Below are 18,455 nucleotides of genomic sequence, written 5' to 3'. Positions count from 1 at the left end.
AGCAGTCCATGCTCATACACAGCATGAACCGGACAACATTCAGGTTTGGGCTGATAAGTGGCAGGTAACATTCATGCCACACAAGTGCCAGGCAATGACCATCTCCATCATGAAAGAATCTAAATATCTTACCTTGACTTTGAGCAGCATTACTATTGCTGAATCCTCCATCACCAACATCCTGAGGGTTACCATTGACCAGAAACTTAACTGGACTAGCTAGTTAAATACTGTGGCTACAAGAATGGGTTTGAGGCAAAAATTCTGTGGTAACTCACCTCCTGACTCCCCAAAACCTGTCCACCATCTACAAGGCAGAGGTCAGGAGTGTGATGGAACACTCCACACTTGCCTGGGTAAGTGCAGTTCCAACAACACTCAAGAAGTTTGACACCATCCAGGATAAAGAAGCCCACTTGATTGGCACCCGATTCACTAACTTAAACATTCACTCCCTCCACTACCAACATTCAGTGGCAGCAGTGTGTACCATTTACAAGATGCAAAAACTTGCCAAGGCTCCTTCGGCAGCACCTTCCAAACCAACAAAATCGCCTAGAAGAATAACGACAGCAGGCACATGGGAGGTACAAGAGATGATCAGCGACTGAAAAATTTTCTTCATATGCATTCAGGACATTAATATGTCACATTAGGGTTGAATTTACATGCTCAAATGCAGAAATATACACATCAGGAAATAGCAGCTATGCTCATCATTGTTTCTCATCCATTAAAATTATTTGTAAACTAATTTATACTTCCACATTCACTAAACCTTCCCTCTTGTATCGTTTTGATAACTATAGATAGTGATCTACCTTTTTTAAAAAAATCCAATACTGTGAATAAAAACAAAATGGTGAATTCTATTCATAGTACTTACCACCTTCTTTTGAATATGCCTGAGTAGATGTTGGAACACCTGGTAAACCATCAAAAAGTGGGTAAAGCAAAATATTATAGAGGCGCATTGGCTCAATATTGTCTGGAAGAGAAATTCACCACATTTCAGTACAGCTTTAACATAAAAATATCCCTCTCATCATCCATTAATCCTTTACTTTTATCTCATAAAGAAATCACCAATTTGGTTGGGTTGGAAGTTTTTCACTATGTATAATCGTAACATTGGCCAGAAACTTATCTGAGTCGGGTGGGCTGGGCAGGGGCGGGATCGGGCAGGCGTGGACCCGCCATTTTACATGGACGGGCCAATTAAGGCCCTCCCAGCATGACGCACGGCCAGGGCGGGGGGAGAGGGAGAGTCAGGGCCTGCACACTCTTCCGTGCATGCGCGCAAAAGAGTGCAGAAATCTCCCTGAGGCACGGAGCTGCCTCAGGGAGAAGAAGTACACAATAAAAGTTTATAAATAATAAAGTGTAAAATTATTTAGATATGCCCCCTCATGTGACAGTGCCACATGAGCTGGGACATGTTCATGAATTTGTGCAAAAATTAATTAACAATTTTATAAAACCTTCAGGAAACCTCATCCCGCCCGTGAATGAGGTTTCCTGAAAAATGCGAAGGCTGCTTGGGCTCTTCGCCTGCCCCCCTGCCAACCTTAAGGTTGGATGGGCAGCGCTGTTAATTATCTAAATTACTTCCCCAATGGCCTTAATAGGCCTTTGACAGTTCGACGGGTGCACAGCTGCCTTGGGCGGCGCCTGCCGAACGAAAGATCTAACTAACGCCCGATGTCATCTCGTGTCATTTTGCGTGTTGGGCCCACCCCCCGCATGCTGACGGCGATATTCAGGCCGTTAACTGACAGCTGGGCTCATTCACTAACACGGTTTTTAACAGGACCACAAGTCAGCAACAATAAACAATTTTAAGGAGCCACTCCTGAGCAGAAGTGAGCTTCACTCTTTCTTTCAAAAACAATGGTTTGAAAGGGAATTTGATTTTCCATCCAATGTGGCAACATTATCATTTTGACATTTATTACACTGTGCCTAGCTCCAACAATGCTGTCTTGTAGCTACGCATCTCTACAATGATCCGCTATTTTTCCTGCAAACAATGTCAATTCGAAGGTCGGGATAAATAGGGAACTGCTCATGAACTCTAAAATAAGTTAATGAAAGGGCAATCGGAAGAGTTGGAGGTTCCAATGCTTTCAAATTTTTCCCTAGAAAAGAGTTTAATGCTGTACAGTTAACTATTAATTCATGGCTACCTTCAAAGTTAAATCAATGATAAGCTTCTCAGATTGAAAATGATATATAGATCATAACGGAAATGGAGATCCATCCTGTTTCGGGCTGTTAACGTTTATACCGTATATTCTTTTACTTTAATCAGCACCTAGGTTTTAAAATGAAAACCACAGTTGCTTTTCTGTTAACTCTCTCCTGCCCTTTTAGCTTTAGAGCCTTTCAGCTAAGTGGGTAATACATACTCCTGATTATTGGCATCACAAGTTAAGGAGAAATTTAAATTGTTTTTTGTTGATTGATGTCTAAAAATGATTTCTAGGTTTGTGCGTCTGTGTATATATCCATTTGAGGGGTGAAATAATTAGAACAGGACATTAAGATTTAAGTCAGTTCCTATTTTAAAGTGAGACATCCTGTTCTTAGTTTTTGTTTTCTATTATAAATTCATTTATCTGCATTTAGAATGTGAAATATTTAAATTTGTCATGCTGTAATTACATCCTCTTTCCAGTAGGGGCAATGTGGTACCTCAGTAAGAAACTCTTATCCAAACAACTGTACTTCCATTTCCAAAATTACCCCAAATTTTGGTATCTAAAAATCAAAATTGTATATGCAAATGTATGACTTAAACCATAAGACCATAGGATGTAGGAGCAGAAGTAGGCCATTCAGCCCATCGAGTCTGCTCCGCCATTCAATGAGATCATGGCTGATCTGATAATCCTCAACTCCACTTTCCTGCCTTTTCCCCATAACCCTTGATTCTCTTACTGATTAAAAATCTATCTCAGCCTTGAATATACTTAATGACCCAGCCTCTACAGTTCTCTGCGGTAAAGAATTCCACTGATTGACTACCCTCTGAGAGAAGAAATTCCTCCTCATCTCTGTTTTAAATGGGCAATCCCTTGCTCTGAGATTATGCCCTCTGGTCCTAGACTCTCCCACAAGGGGAAACAACCTCTCAGCATCTATCCTGTCAAGCCCCCTACGAATCTTATATGTTTCAATGAGGTCGTCTTTCATTCTTCTAAACTCCAATGAGTAGAGGCCCAACCTACTCAACCTCTCCTCATAAGAAAATCCTTCCATACCCGGGATCAACCTAGTGAAGCTTCTCTGGACCACCTCCAATGCCAGTATATCTTTCCTAGATAAGGGGACCAAAATTGATGGGGCCTCCCAGGTTCAATTACTACCCCCACCCCTTGCACCCCACCGCCACCATCCCAATATCCTTTCTTTCTAATCCCACTTCACTTAAAGATGACACTTGGGGCCAAATTTTCCATCCCTGCCCACCGCTGGGATCATTGAACTTTTGGCTGGATCCCCGAATCTCCTGTGGCGGATCCCACCACAACGGAGCCAGAAAACCCTGGCTTTTGTGTTGAATCCATGTTTTTGTAATACACCTTTAAGGGATATCAGCATGCAATCTGAAGGGAAAGGTGTCATGTGATCCAGTCTTAGTTTCACTTTTGCTTTGAGCAGAGCACCCACACAGCTCTGATGCCTTCACGCTTTATATCTACGTACAACTGCTCTCATGTACCTGGTCCTAATAAATTATCACATGTTTACCCAATCCCTTATGAGCGATTAGTGCCTTGTGTCTTGTACAGTAAACAAGCCAAAATATTATATCATTATAAAAACATGACACCAGTGTGCAATGTCAGTGGTGATCAAGTAGAGTCTTCTATTTATGTGTCCTGGTTAAGTAAAAATTTCCTCCAACTCAATACCGGGAAGATTGAAACCATTGTCTTCGGTCACCAACAGCATACTCTCCAGTTACTGTTTGAGTGTGCACCTGACCATTTGCAACCTTGGTGATCTATATGAGCCTGAGAGGAGCTTCCAACAATATAATCAACTCCATTGAGACTACATACCTCCATCTCTGCACCAATTAAGTCCCGTTCATCCAATGCTCTTGAACTCTCTGATCTAGATTTGCTCTTGGTCCAGCAACACCTTGATTTTAAACTTCTCATTCTAGTTTACAAATTCCTCCTATCTTGAATACCTCTTCTGGGCCCATAACTGTCTGAGATCATTTGTGCTCCTCCAATTCTGGCTTCATGAGCCTTCATGATTTTAATTGCTGTACCACTGGCAGCCGTGCCTTCAGCTGCCTAGGTCCTAAACTCTGGAATTCCCTCTGCCTCTCTACTTCTCTCTCCTCCTTTGAGGCCATCTCTTTGACCAAGCTTTTGGCTACCTGCCCCAATATTTCGTTTTGTGGTTCAGTGCCAAATTTTGTTTGCTAACGCTCCTGTAAGTGCCTTGGGATGTTTTATTATGTTAAATGCAGCTTGTGTGAGGTCAAGCAAGGACAGAGCTGCTGTGTGGAGACATGTGCTAGCTGAAAAGCATGGCACATTTGTGCCTATTAATTGCTTGCAGATAAGTTGTTTTTCTACTAATTGGACCATGCAGACAGTTCTCTACTGCAATAATGAGACAGCTATCCATCAGAGACATCCTGCTCTTGTCTCAAAGTTAGAATCTGTGACAGGAACTGTTTACATAGATATAAAGCGTGAAGGCATCAGAGCTGTGTGGGTGCTCTGCTCAAAGCAAAAGTGAAACTAAGACTGGATCACATGACACCTTTCCCTTCAGATTGCATGCTGATATCCCTTAAAGGTGTATTACAAAAACATGGATTCAACACCAAAGCCAGGGTTTTCTGGCTCCGTTGTGGTGGGATCCGCCACAGGAGATTCGGGGATCCAGCCAAAAGTTCAAAACTCTCGGTGGGACCGGATGATCCCAGCGGTGGGCAGGGATGGAAAATTTGGCCCCAAGTGTCATCTTTAAGTGAAGTGGGATTAGAAAGAAAGGATATTGGGATGGTGGCGGTGGGGTGCAAGGGGTGGGGGGAGTAATTGAACCTGGGAGGCCCCATCAATTTTGGTTCTCATTGCTTCTCTTTACAGCTGCTCAAATCCATTGTATTTCTACATCAAACCTACATCATATGCTTTCATTGAAAAACATCAAAAGGCCCAGACCGAGATTGTCCGGCCCCCATTGTGGCGGGACCTGCCGTGGGAGATTCGGCGGCTATTGACTTTTGGCAGGACCGGACAATCCTGGCGCCGGGAGGGGCTGGAAAATCCCGCCCTCAGTTTATAGGACTCTGGGACAAAACTCAAATCTTACAACGATTTCTAATGTTGGTACGGTGAAAATTAACTTTAGTACCTTTGTTTTATCTACTGATGTAACTTGCTTCTGTGGGTATATATTACTCACGACAAATTTATAACTTATGTTGTAGTGCCAACTGTAGATCAACAGTAGCACTTCTGCCTCCAAGTCGGAAGACTGTTGATTCAAACTGCACATGAGGCCTAGGACCTGATTTTTGCAGGATCAGGAAGACTTCACAGACCTGTAAAAATGGCGGGCGGGACCCTGTAGCATGTTGTGCATTGTCCCTTTAAACATTGCAAAGCTGGACTGATCATGGTCCCGTCTTCTTTTGGGCCGTGGGAGCATTATTTTACTGAGAAATCAGCGATGTGTGAGCTTGACCTCCAGTGAGGGAGCAACGCTGGCAAACAAACAGGCAGCACAGGTATAAAAAAAAAACCTGGAGGTTTATTAAAAAAGAATCACGAGATCATGGGTGAGACTTAATTTTACTTAGAAATTGTGTCTCGTTCGATAAATTTGGTATAATTGGCACACCTGTAAAAGGTGTTAGGGTTTAGTCCACACAAGAACATACAAGAACATAAGAAATAGGAGCAGGAGTAGGCCATTTGGCCTCTCGAGCCTGTTCTGCCATTTAGTAAGATCATGGCTGATCTGATTGAGGCCTTGACTCCACTTTCCTGCCTGATCCCCATAACCCTTGATTCCCTCGTCAATCAAAAACTTGTCTATCTCAGCCTTGAATATATCAATCACTCAGCCTCCACTGCTCTCTGGGAAAGAGAATTCCAAACACTAATAACCCTCTGAATGAAGACATTTCTCCTCATCTCCATCTTAAATGGGAAACCCCTTATATTGAAACTGTGCTCCCTGGTTCTAGATTCCCTTATGAGAGGAAGCACCCTCTCAGCACCTACGGTGTCAAGCCTCTTTCAGAATCTTATACGATTCAATAAGATCACCTCTCATTCTTCTAAACTCCAATGAGTTTAGGCCCAACCCCACAACCTCAAGAGATAAACCCCTCATCCCAGGAAACAGCCTGGTGAACCTTCTCTGAACTCCTTCCAATGAAAGTTTGTCCCTTCTTAAGTAAGGTGACTAAAACTGTACACAGTACTCTAGGTGAGTTCTCACCAATGCCCTGTATGGTTGTAGCAAGACTTCCCTCCTTTCATACTCCATGCCCCTTGCAATAAAGGTGCACATTCCACTTACTTTCCTAAATAATAGTTGTACTGCATGCTAACTTTTTTGTGATTCATGTACAAGGACACCCCGATTCCTTTGTACTGCAGCATTCTGTAGTCTCTCTCCATTAAAGGATATTCTGCTTTTCTAGTCTACCTGCGAAAGTGGATAAACTCACATTTTGCCATATATCTGTGAATTTTCTGCCCACTCACTTAACCTATCTATGTCCCTTTGCAGACTCTTTTGTCCCCTCACAACTTGTTATCCTACCTATCTTTGTATCATCAGCAAATTTGACTACAATACAGTCGGTGTCTTCTTCCAAGTCATTAATATAGATCGTCAATAGTTAAGGGCCCAGCACTGATCTCTGTGGCACTCCACTAGTTACAGTTTGCCTTCCTGAAAATGACCCATTGAATCTCTCTGTTTCTAGTTGGTTAGCCTGTCCTCTATCCATGCTAATATATCACCCCAACACCATGAACTCTTCCATAGTAACCTTTGATGTGGCATCTTATCAAATGCCTTTTGGAAATCCAAATACACTACATCTACTGGTTCCCCTTTATCCACCCTGCTTGTTACATCCTCAAAGGACTCGAATTAATTTATAAGTTTTCCTTTCACAAATGGATTCTAGCATTTTCCCAATGACAGACATCAGGCTAACTGGCCTATAGTTTCCTGCTTTCTGTCCCCCTCCTTTCTTGAACAGAGGTGTTACATTTGTGGTTTTCCAATCTGTTGGGACCTTTCCAAAATCGAGGAAAATTTGGAAGATTACAACCAATGCATCTACTATCTCTGCAGGGACTTCTTTTAAGGCCCTAGGATGCAGACCATCAAGTTCAGGGGACTTGTCAGCCTTAAGTTCTATTAATTTACTTACTTTTACTCTAGTGATAGTGATTGTTTTAAGTTCCTCCTTCCCTTTTGCCTCTTGATTTTCTACTATTCTGGGATGCTTCCTGTGTCATCTACTCTGAAGTAGGATACAAAATACTTGTTCAAACACCCTGCTATTTCCTGTTTCCCAGTATTAATTCCCAGTCTCACCCTCTGAGGGACCAACGCTCACTTTAGCTATTCTCAGAAGCTTTTACTGACTTTTTATATTTCTTGCCAGTTTTCTCTCATACTCCAATTTCTCCCTCTTTTTTTTCAGTTATGCTTTGCTGGTTTCTAAAACTTTCCCAGTTTTCCAGCCTACCATTAATCTTCGCAGCATTGTATGCCTTTTCTTTCTTTCAATTTGATACCACCCTTAACATCCTTAGTTAGCCATGGATTGTGGGAGTGTCTGGGAGTGTCTTTCTTCCTCAATGGAATATAGCTTTATTGAAAGTTATGAAATATCTCCTTAAATGTGTACCGCTGCTCCCCTACAGTCTTACTTTTTAACCATCTAGTCCACTGTAGCCATCTCTGTCTTCATATACCCTTATAATTGCCTGTATTTATGTTTAAGAAACTTGTTGTGGACCCACATTTCTCACTCCCAAACTGATTGTAAAATTCTATCATGTTATGATCACTCTTGCCTAGAGGATCCTTTACAATGAGGTCTTTAATTAATCTTGTTTCATTACACATTACCAGTTCCAAAATAGCCTGTTCCCAGGTAGGTTCCAGAATATACTGTTCTGAGAACTGTCCTGAATACACTCTATGAACTCATCCTTCAGGCTACCTTTGCCAATTTGATTTGTCCAATTGCTGTGAAGATTAAAATCACCCATGAATATTACAGTAACTTTCTTGCAAGCCCCCGCTACTTCTTGATATTTACACTCTGTCCTGCTGTATAGTTACTGTTTGGGGGCTTATAAACTACTTCCGCCAGCGACTTCTTTCCTTTGCTATTTACCTTCACCCAAGCTAATTCTATATTTTGATTTTCTGAACCAAGATCATTTCTCACTATTGTACTGATCTCACCCTTTATTAACAGAACTACCCCCATTCCCTCTCCTTTCCTCCTCTCCTTTTGAAATGAATATTCAGGTCCCAACCTTGGCCACCTTGTAAACACTCCTCCGTATTGGCTATCATATACTCATTTATTTCTATTTGTACTATCAATTAATCCATTTTGTTATGAATGTTGCAAGCATTCTGTCATTTTACCATTATCTCCTAATTATAACAAGATCTCTGTTTAACCTAACCACAGACTGACTTTGCATTAATACTCTTAACTCTATGGTTTTAAAACTGCTGAGCTATTTAACTCCCTCGATCCAACCTTTTAACCATTAATTCTCGTCTTCTCCTATTCTAATTAACCTTGGCGGTGACCTGTACTATAGATCATGTTCCATCAGCAAGGTTTCTAAGTTAAAGGAGGATTAACAAAATCATTATTAGGCGAATCAAATTCACCCAAGAATTTAAAGTTCACTTACTTACCTCGCACAATTGCGTTTGTATTATTGGCAGGTACATTTTGCCAGTTGATATTACAGGCAACTTTCTCAGACACCACACACCATTCAAGCACATAACCAGTTGTTGTCATGTTGGGTGGCTCCCATTGCATCAGAAGGCTGCTGTTGCCACTTGAAGAAGCAACAAGATGGGATAGTGGCGGAAATTCTGTTCATGTAATTTAAAAAAAGTTGTAGTGAATAATTTTCCCTAAGAAAGAAACTTCTTATAATGTCCTTTTCAAGGATAAACTGTTGATGCTTCCACAATTTCTTGATATCCCCAACTGATAAGTGATGTTTTGTACTAGGAGCATGCAAATCAGAATATTTACTCCAACGGTAACAAAGAGTTAAATTCTTTGGTTTAAAGTTTGAAACTCGCACATGCATCTCAATTACAAGGAATAGTTTTATGGACCGTGTGGGATGGTGTACTGGAACACTACAGAACTTTATTTAAGTCCTATCCACATGGATAAAGTACTCCAATGCAGTACTGAGGGAGTGTTGCATTATCAGATGTGCTTGCCACTTTTCAGAAGAGATGTTAAACCCAGGCTGTGTTTGTCCTGTCAGGTGGATGTACAGGATACCATGATACTACTTCAAAGAAGAACAGTGGAATTTTCCCAGGCATCCTGCCCGATATTTATCCCTTATCCAACATCACTACAAACAGATTATCTTCATTATCACATTGCTTTGCACAATTTGACTGCCACAGTTCAGACACAACAGTGACTACACTTTAGAAGTAAAGAGCTATGAGACTTCCTGAGGGCATGCAAGACATGGGAAAACAATATACATCAACGGGATATAAAATAAGTTCCAGCGCAGGTGATCTCCACCCACAACTGACCAATTTGGAAAATGTTCATCTGCTCTTGCTCTTCACTTTGTCTCCTGGCCATTTTCTCTTTTTATCCATGAATCATGGATACTTCAGGAGCTTTTAAAGACAGGCATCACCTAGACCTTAATGCTAGAATTTCATTATTAACTTTCCCAGAGATAACAGGTGATTTGATTAAACAAACATATTGATACAATTTATGACAGCCAACAACATGAAACAGGTTAACAGTCTCTTTGGGTATTATTATTATTTAAGCACCATGAGAATGAAATATCAGAGTAGAACTATGGGGAGAATTTTCTCCCCATCAGGGGGGTTGGGCGGGAGCAGACGCGGGCGTGCGTGCAGCCAATCGCTGCCCGCGATTGGCTGGGTGCCGCCGTTTTATGTGGGCGGGCCTTAATTGGCCCGCCCAACATGATGTGTACCCGGATGCGCTGAGAGCTCCCTGTGCGGGCGGTGGGGTGGGGGGGTTGCCTGAATTGGGGCTAGCGCTCTTTTGCGCATGTGCGCAAAAGAGTGCTGAAATCCCCCTGAGGCACAGAGTTGCCTCAGGGAGATTAGTTTAAGTTAAAAAACATTTAATAAGGGGGAAAAAAAAATTTTAAGAACGTCCCCTCATGTGAAACTGTCACATGAGCTTGGACATGTCTGTTAATTTTATTAAAAATTTTTACAAGACTTTAAAAACCTTCATGAAACCTCAGCCCGCCCGTGGATGAGGTTTCATGATAAATGCGAAGGCCGCCTGGGCTCTTCGCCTGCCCCCCGCCAACCTTAAGGTTGGACAGGAAGCTCAGCTGATTGTTTCAAGGGATAGTTAACTGGCCTTAATAGGCCTTTGGCAGTTTGGCAGGCGTGCAGCTGACTCCGATGCGCACCCGCCGAACTGAAAATCTGAATGATGCGCGGTGACGTCGGGACGCACACCCGACATCACCCCGCGCCATTTTACACCTCGGCAAGCGGGCCCCACCCCTGCTTGCCGAGCCGAAGATTCTGCCCTATGACTTAGTTGCTCATGCATTAGTCAGTTGTTCTGCTGCTTAACACATCTAGCCAATACAATTCAGCAGCATAATTTTTAAAAATTCATTCACAGGATGTGGGCTTTGCTGGCTGGGCCAGCATTTATTACCCATCCCTGGTTGCCCTTGAGAAGGTGATGGTGAGTTGCCTTCTTGAACCGCTGCAGTCCATGTCATGTAGGTACAGCCACAGTGCTGTTAGGAAGGGAGTTCTGGGTTTTGACCCAGTGACAGCAAAGGAACGGCAACATGTTTCCAAGTCAGGATGGTGAGCGACTTGGAGGGGAACTTTCAGGTGGTGGTGTTCCCAGGTATCTGCTGCCTTTGTCCTTCTAGATGTGTGTTGGTGGTGGAGGGAGTGAATGTTTATGGATGTGGTGCCAATCTAGCGGGCTGCTTTGTCCTGGATGGTGTCAAGCTTCTTGAGTGTTGTGCGAGCTGGACTCATCCAGGCAAGTGGAGAGTATTCCATCACACTCCTGGCTTGTGCCTTGTAGGTCGTGAACAGGCTTTGGGGAGTCAGGAGTTGAGTTATTTGCCACAGGATTCCTAGCTCTTGTAGCCACAGTATTTATATGGCTAGTTCAGTTCAGTTTCTAGTCAATATTAACCCCCAAGATGTTGATAGTGGGGGATTCAGTGATGGTAATGCCATTGAACATCAAGGGCCGATGGTCAGATTCTCTCTTGTTGAAGATAGTCATTGCCTGGCACTTATGTGGCACAAATGTTACTTGCCATTTGTCAGCCCAAGCCTGGATATTGTCCAGGTTTTGCTGCATTTGGACATGGACTGCTTCATTATCTGAGGAGTCACAAATGGTGCTGAACATTGTGCAATCATCAGTGAACATCCCCAGTTCTGACCTTATGATGGAAGGAAGGTCATTGATGAAGCAGCTGAAGATGGTTGGGCCTAGGACACTACCCTGAGAAGCCCCTGCAGTGATGTCCTGGAACTGACATGACTGACCTCCAACAACCACAAACATCTTCCTTTGTGCTAGGTATGACTCCAGCCAGTGGAGAGTTTTCCCCCTGATTCTCATTGACTCCAGTTTTGCTAGGGCTCCTTGATGCCACACTCAGTCAAATGTGGCCTTGATGTCAAGGGCAGTTTCTCTCACCTCACTTTGGGAGTTCAGCTCTTTTGTCCATGTTTGAACCAAGGCTGTAATGAGGTCAGGAGCTGAGTGGCTCTGGCGGAACCCAAACTGGGCATCAGTGAGCAGGTTATTGCTGAGCAAGTGCTGCTTAGTAGCACTGTTGATGACCCCTTCCATTACTTTATTGACGATCGAGAGTAGACTGATGGGGCAGTAATTGGCTAGGTTGGATTTGTCCTGCTTTTTGTGTACAGGACATACCAAGGCAATTTTCCACATAGCCAGGTAGATGTCAGTGTTGTAGCTGTACTGGAACAGTTTGGTTAGGGTACGGCAAGTTCTGGAGCCCAAGTCTTCAGTACTATTGCCGGAATATTGCCAGGGCCCATAGCCTTTGCACTATCCAGTGCCTTCAGCCGTTTCTTGATATCATGTGGAGAATCAAGTTGGCTGAAGACCGGCGTCTGTGATGCTGGCGACCTCCAGAGGAGGCAGAGATGAATCATCCACTCGGCACTTCCGGCTGAAGATTGTAGCAAATGCTTCAGCCTTATCTTTTGCACTGATGTGCTAGGCTCCTCCATCATTGAGGATGGGGATATTTGTGGAGCCTCCTCCTCCAGTTAGTTGTTTAATTGTCCACCATTCATGACTGGACCATTCACGACTGGATGTGGCAGGACAGCAGAGTTTAGATCTGATCCATTGGTTGTGGCATCACTTAGCTCTGTCTATCACTCGCTGCTTATGCTGTTGGCACACACGTAGTCCTGTGTTATAGCTTCACCAGGTTGACACCTCATTTTTTGGCATGCCTGGTTGTGCTCTTGGCATGCCCTCCTGTACTCTTCATTGAACCAGGGTTGATCCCCTGGCTTGATGGTAATGGTAGAGTTGGGGATACGCTGAGTCATGAGGTTACGGATTGTGGTTGTATACAATTCTGTTGCTGCTGATGGACCACAGCATCTCATGGATGCCCAGTCTTGAATTGCCAAATCTGTTCGAAATCTATCCCATTTAGCACGGTGGTAGTGCCACACAACCTGATGGAGGGTATCCTCAATGTGAAGATGGGGCTTTGTCTCCACAACAACTGTGTGGTGGTCACTCCTACCGATACTCGATACTGTCATGGACAGATGCATCTGCCGCAGGCAGGTTGCTAAGGATGAGGTCAAGTATGTCTTTCCCTCTTGTTGGTTCCCTCACCACCTGCCGCAGACCCAGTCTAGAAGCTATGTCCTTTAGGACTCAGCCAGCTCGGTCAGTAGTGGTGCTACTGAGCCACTCTTGGTGATGAACATTGAAGTCCCCCCACCCAGAGGACATTCTGTGCCTTTGCCACCCTTAGTGCTTCCTCCAAGTGGTGTTCAACATGGAGGAGCACTGATTCATCAGTTGAGGGAGGGCGGTACGTGGTAACCTTGCCTATGTGTAACCTGATGTTATGAAACTTCATGGGGTCTCGATGTTGAGGACTCCCAGGGCTGTATACGACCAGCCTCTGACTGTATACCACTGTGCCGCCACCTCTGCTGGGTCTGTCCTGCCGATGGGACATACCCAGGGGTGGTGATGTTGGTGTCTAGGACATGGTCTGCAAGATATGATTCCATGAGGATGGCTATGTCAGGCTGTTGCTTGGCTAGTCGGTAAGACAGCGCCCTCCCAATGTTGGCACTAGTCCCCAGACGTTAGTAAAGAGCGGGGTGCAAGTGCAGGGTTGACAGGGTTGAGTTTGTCATTGTCATTTCCGGTGCCTAGGTCAATGCCCTAGGTCATTGCTGTTGGTATACATGGGGTCTGGAGTCACATGTAGGCCGACTAGGTAAGGACCCCTAAAGGATATTAGTGAACCAGACGGGTTTTTACGACAATCGACAATGCTTTCATTGTCAGCGTTAGACTTTTAATTCCACCATCTGCCGTGGCGAACATTACCCTGGGTCTCTAGATTACTAGTCCAGCGACAATACCACTACACCATCGCATCCCATAATATCAAACTTAAATTCAGAATTTAACTTTAAGGTGATTCCCTCTGTGTAATCGGTTTGAGTTTTTTCCTGCAAACCTAACCCATATGGAATGGGTTTTTTCCCCCTTACTATTGTTAGAGACATGTGATTTGGGTTACCTAGTTCGTTAGATGAAGGAATGATAATCTGAGCCTCTGGAGATTCTCCCACCGAATTGTAAGCAGCCACTCGGATTCTGTAGTTTCCATCAGGCAGGTGAAAGCTGTACTCTAGGTTTGAAGTATTGTACACTTGAGTCTCAGGCTCATGCAGGTTGATTCTGTAACCCAAAATTTTTCCATTTGCTGCCTTCTTTTTCAGTGGCTGTGTGAAAAATAGTCAAGTTTTAATGTTGATTTAATAGTGTTACTTGGATGGGTGCAATAGTTTAATGGATATGATTACAACAAACTGAGTTGAGGGTTTTCTAGTTGATAGGGCAATTAAAAAAATAACAGCAATAATGTTTGCTTGAAAACCTTCTGCAGCTTTCTCTGTTCCAGGGCCTTTTTTTAGTTGTTACTGCATTTGGGGCTTTTACAAGTCCTTTGGTATCATAGCACAGAAGGGAAGCCTTCAATGCATCAGGCCACTAGTGTACAGAGTATTGCCGTAAAAGAGCTTCAAAGTGCATTATAATTACTTAAGACTGCACATAATCCTAATTGGATGAGATGTTGAGTCAAAATATAGCCAAAGACACATGAAAAAAGCTTTTGTTATATTCTGAAATCAGACTTTTCACATCATTGTGAAAAGCATGAAGCATAATTTTCAACTTTGCCACCTGGACGGAAGCTTGATGAAGCAGATCACTTGAAATCATCAGATAAAAACCATGTGGTTTTACACTAGGCAGGTGATCCATTCCATCAGTTTACCATCTAGGCAGCAAAGTTAGAGTTAACCCCCAAATGTAAGTATAGCACGGCAACAGGACTAGCTGGCTATTCATAACATGCTGGCTTGCATAATTAATTGGATTTGTTGTAATTTTGCTATTTTATGATGTTATTTTAAATTAAAGCCTACTTCCCATCCAGACTTTATTGACCTGAGAGTTGAAATTTTAATTTTGCCATGTCATAGGTGAAATGATTACACATAGCTTGTCTTTTAAATTTATTCATATCAATGTACAACATCAAAAGTGCAAACAGTAGAGGTTGCAGTAATGTTGCTGACAGTCAGGAGATATTTCTGACTTGAAATGCTAACATCTACACTCTGTTGGTTAATAATAAAGAGTACCTTCCACATTAGACGCACCCTACGAGTTCCATTTGAGTCAGGGGCCTCAATACATCTCCAAATCTGTGGCTTTTGAGCTGGAGCTAATAGCAAGAAAGGAGGTGGCGCAAATTAATTAAAGTACAGCAAATGAGAAACACACCAAAAGTACAATTACAGTTGGCCAAAATATTATTTAGCTCCTCGCAATTTGGGATTATTTGAAAATAATTTGAAGCTGTGTTAAATGAACTACAATGCATTCTTTTAAAGAGGCACTGGAATGAGATTTTGTGCATTAAATAAACATGGTTACATATGTTTAAACACTATATGCACAAAGATAAGTATTGCAGCAGAATCCCAAAATTGCACAGGAAGAAAATGTAAATGGCTGAATTCCCTTTAGCAATCCTCTAAACCGCTCAGATTTCATGGGGTTGTTTAATAAAGACAAGTTAAATAGAAATACATAATATAAATTGCATCATTACAAATATGACAGTTTTGACAGTAGTGATTTGTGATCTAAGGTTATAACTTAAGACAACCGCAGCAGCTTGGAGCATTTTTGTACTCACCACACTCTGATGTAATGCCTGTATTCTCATTACTCCATTCACTCCATGGGCTAGTTTCAATTTTCTGCTTACAACGAATCTTTAGCTGGTACGCAGTATAAGGTCGGAGATTGCACAGTCTGAAGAATGTACTATTTATTACTGTTAAAGGACGCTGTGTAAGAAAGAAAAGGGCTTTAGAATAACTAGTAAGTGCTGCTAAAACCCTAAAGTCACAATAGCCAGGATTTTATTGTGTTGTTTTCAACTGACTTATTGCCCACACCAGTTTAATAAGGTAATTGGGAAGAGAGGAGACCACAACATCTCCAGAGGCTCCAGGAACGTTCTGACAGAAAATCTTCTTATCAGTTAACAACCTTTTACAAATTATGTAATGAGTTTTTTTTTTGTCCAAATCAGACATTGCACGTGTTTCTGTGAAAGCATATTTTAGTTCTGAAAGGCATTTATATCACTTACTGCCCTACTCTTAGAAGCATATGAGAGTTATACGAGAAAATCTCAGCCTGACTAAAAAGTGCATTAATGTCCCACTGTTTTGGTGGTATGGCAAGAAGTAAGTGCACTGAGAGGCACATGCTGCTGTGTGGAGAGACTGGGCACAGACTAAACACCTCTCTTTCTTTGGAGTCAACTGTTAACAACTGCTGGTTATCATCAGCACTGACAGAAGGCTGGTGAACAACTGGTTGCTATTATGATCTTGGTAGAGACCAGTAACTATTTTTAAATTAAAAGAAGAAATCTGAAATCTCAGTTATTTACTAAAAGAATGAACCCACATGTTTTAAAACATATCAATATTTACTAAGATAAAAGCAAAATACTGTGGATGCTGGAAATCTGAATTAAAACCAGAAAATGCTGGAAAGACTCAGCAGGTCTGACAGCATCTGCGGAGAGAGAAACAGAGTTAATGTTTCGAGTCCGTATGACCCTTCCTCAGAGCTAAAGAGAAGTAGAAATGTGATGAAATTTATACTGTTTAAGGGGGTGGGGAGGGTGGAGCAGGCGAAGTTGAATAGAAGGCTAGCGATAGCTGGGGGCTAAGGAGAGATTGACAAAGATGTCATGGGCAAAAGGACAAAGGGAGTGTTAATGGTAGTGGTGAGGGCTAAAGGAGGTGCTGATAGTGGCATAAAGGTAAGAAAGCAGAATGTGTTACTAACAGAACAAGAGAAAGCACTCTGTGAAAGAACAACATGGAAAAAGTAATGTTTATTATACAATAGTCAAACATAGTATACACTAAGCACTATCTTAGCTAACAATCCATACTCATAAAACCCAGAATCAACCTACATTAAACATGAATTAACAGGTAAATTGTGGTTGTTTATAAATTATAAATTACACCTTAAATGGCAGATACAACTAAGGCAGACCTTACGAATTGCCTCAGCAGTCCATTCAGCAGATAGATCATCGATCTCAGTCACAAAAGTCCTCCAAACCTCTAAGATAAAAGCAAAAAGCTGCGGATGCTGGAAATCCAAAACTAAAACAAAAATACCTGGAAAAGCTCAGCAAGTCTGACAGCATCTGCGGAGAGGGGCACAGTTAACATTTTGAGTCCGTATGACTCTTCAACAGAACTGTTCTGTTGAAGAGTCATACGGACTCGAAACGTTAACTGTGTTCCTCTCCGCAGATGCTGTCAGACCTGCTGAGTTTTTCCAGGTATTTTTGTTTTTGCCTTCAAAGCTCTGTTCTCCTCACAAAAAATTGAAGTTCCTCTCCCAGGACGTAGTCTGATCCCCAGCTTACTGAAGCGTACAACCAACCTGAGTTCCACTGGCATAATCTTCACCAAACATAGAACATTTCTACAGAACCTCCTCAACTCATTCTGGATTACATAGATCCACCAATGTTATCTTCAAGTAACAGAAACAGCTGCACCAACTCATTCTCTGCTTCTGGACCTGGCCTCTGTCTTCTTCAGCTTGCCTGTACTGCATCACTGGATTCTTCAACTTCTACTGAGCTTGGATCGATCAGTGTCCTTTTATATCTTTGCACCAGGTTTAGTCTCCCTAGAAATTTTGGTTTCCAATCAGTTTCTCTTTTAATTTCATTAGAAACAAAGATTATGCTACATTCTTTCTCTGTTTCCCTTTTCAGTTACCCCTTTCAATTAGGGTCAGTCTCAAAAAAAGTACAAACTTTGACCACAGATTCCATCCCACTGCCCACTCTCTTGGCTGCAGCACATGAATGGCCCAGAGATACTCGAGAGACTAGGGCAATAATTGTTAATCTCTTCTCTCATTACAAATTGGCTAAACATTTCAGCACAGAGATCTGAAACACAGACCAGCTTAAAGCATAAAATGACCTCAGGACCACAATGACTGAAATAACTTCACAAATCACGGGCGGCAGAATTTTGAGGTTGGCGGGCTGACGGTGGGACCGGGAGTGGCCAGGAAATGGCCCGCAGCCCGCGATTATACACTGGCGGGTTGATTAAGGCCGGTCCAGCATGAAACCCGGCTTTTCACGTGTCGGGTAGGGCCAAGCAGGGCTGTGTACCTGTCGGCCACCGGGGACATTGGCAGGAAGAATAGAGGAGCTGAATATTATTTAAATGGAGAAAGGCTGCAGAAAGCTGCAACACACAGAGGGATTTGGGAGCCCTCGAGCATGAATCCCAAA

The 18,455-nt window shown here is 42.7% G+C and overlaps 1 protein-coding gene across 4 annotated transcripts in view; it reads right to left on the bottom strand.

Annotated features, from left to right (window-relative positions):
- The window catches only part of LOC144688928 (interleukin-6 receptor subunit beta-like), a 117,254-nt gene that overhangs the window by 12,566 nt on the left and 86,233 nt on the right, over window positions 1-18,455 (bottom strand). For all 4 annotated transcript variants that reach the window (XM_078555966.1, XM_078555967.1, XM_078555965.1 and 1 more), the window contains 5 exons: window positions 15,795-15,948; window positions 15,235-15,317; window positions 14,103-14,307; window positions 8,950-9,135; window positions 887-988 (listed from right to left, as the gene is read on the bottom strand). In XM_078555966.1, coding sequence (XP_078412092.1) covers window positions 887-988; window positions 8,950-9,135; window positions 14,103-14,307; window positions 15,235-15,317; window positions 15,795-15,948 — 730 coding nt within the window. The remainder of the gene's footprint in view (window positions 1-886; window positions 989-8,949; window positions 9,136-14,102; window positions 14,308-15,234; window positions 15,318-15,794; window positions 15,949-18,455) is intronic.

Source organism: Cetorhinus maximus, chromosome 13 (assembly GCF_964194155.1).
Source record: "Cetorhinus maximus chromosome 13, sCetMax3.hap1.1, whole genome shotgun sequence".
In the NCBI taxonomy this organism is placed as follows: Eukaryota; Metazoa; Chordata; class Chondrichthyes; order Lamniformes; family Cetorhinidae; genus Cetorhinus; species Cetorhinus maximus.
This window is presented reverse-complemented; position numbering and strand designations above follow the sequence as displayed.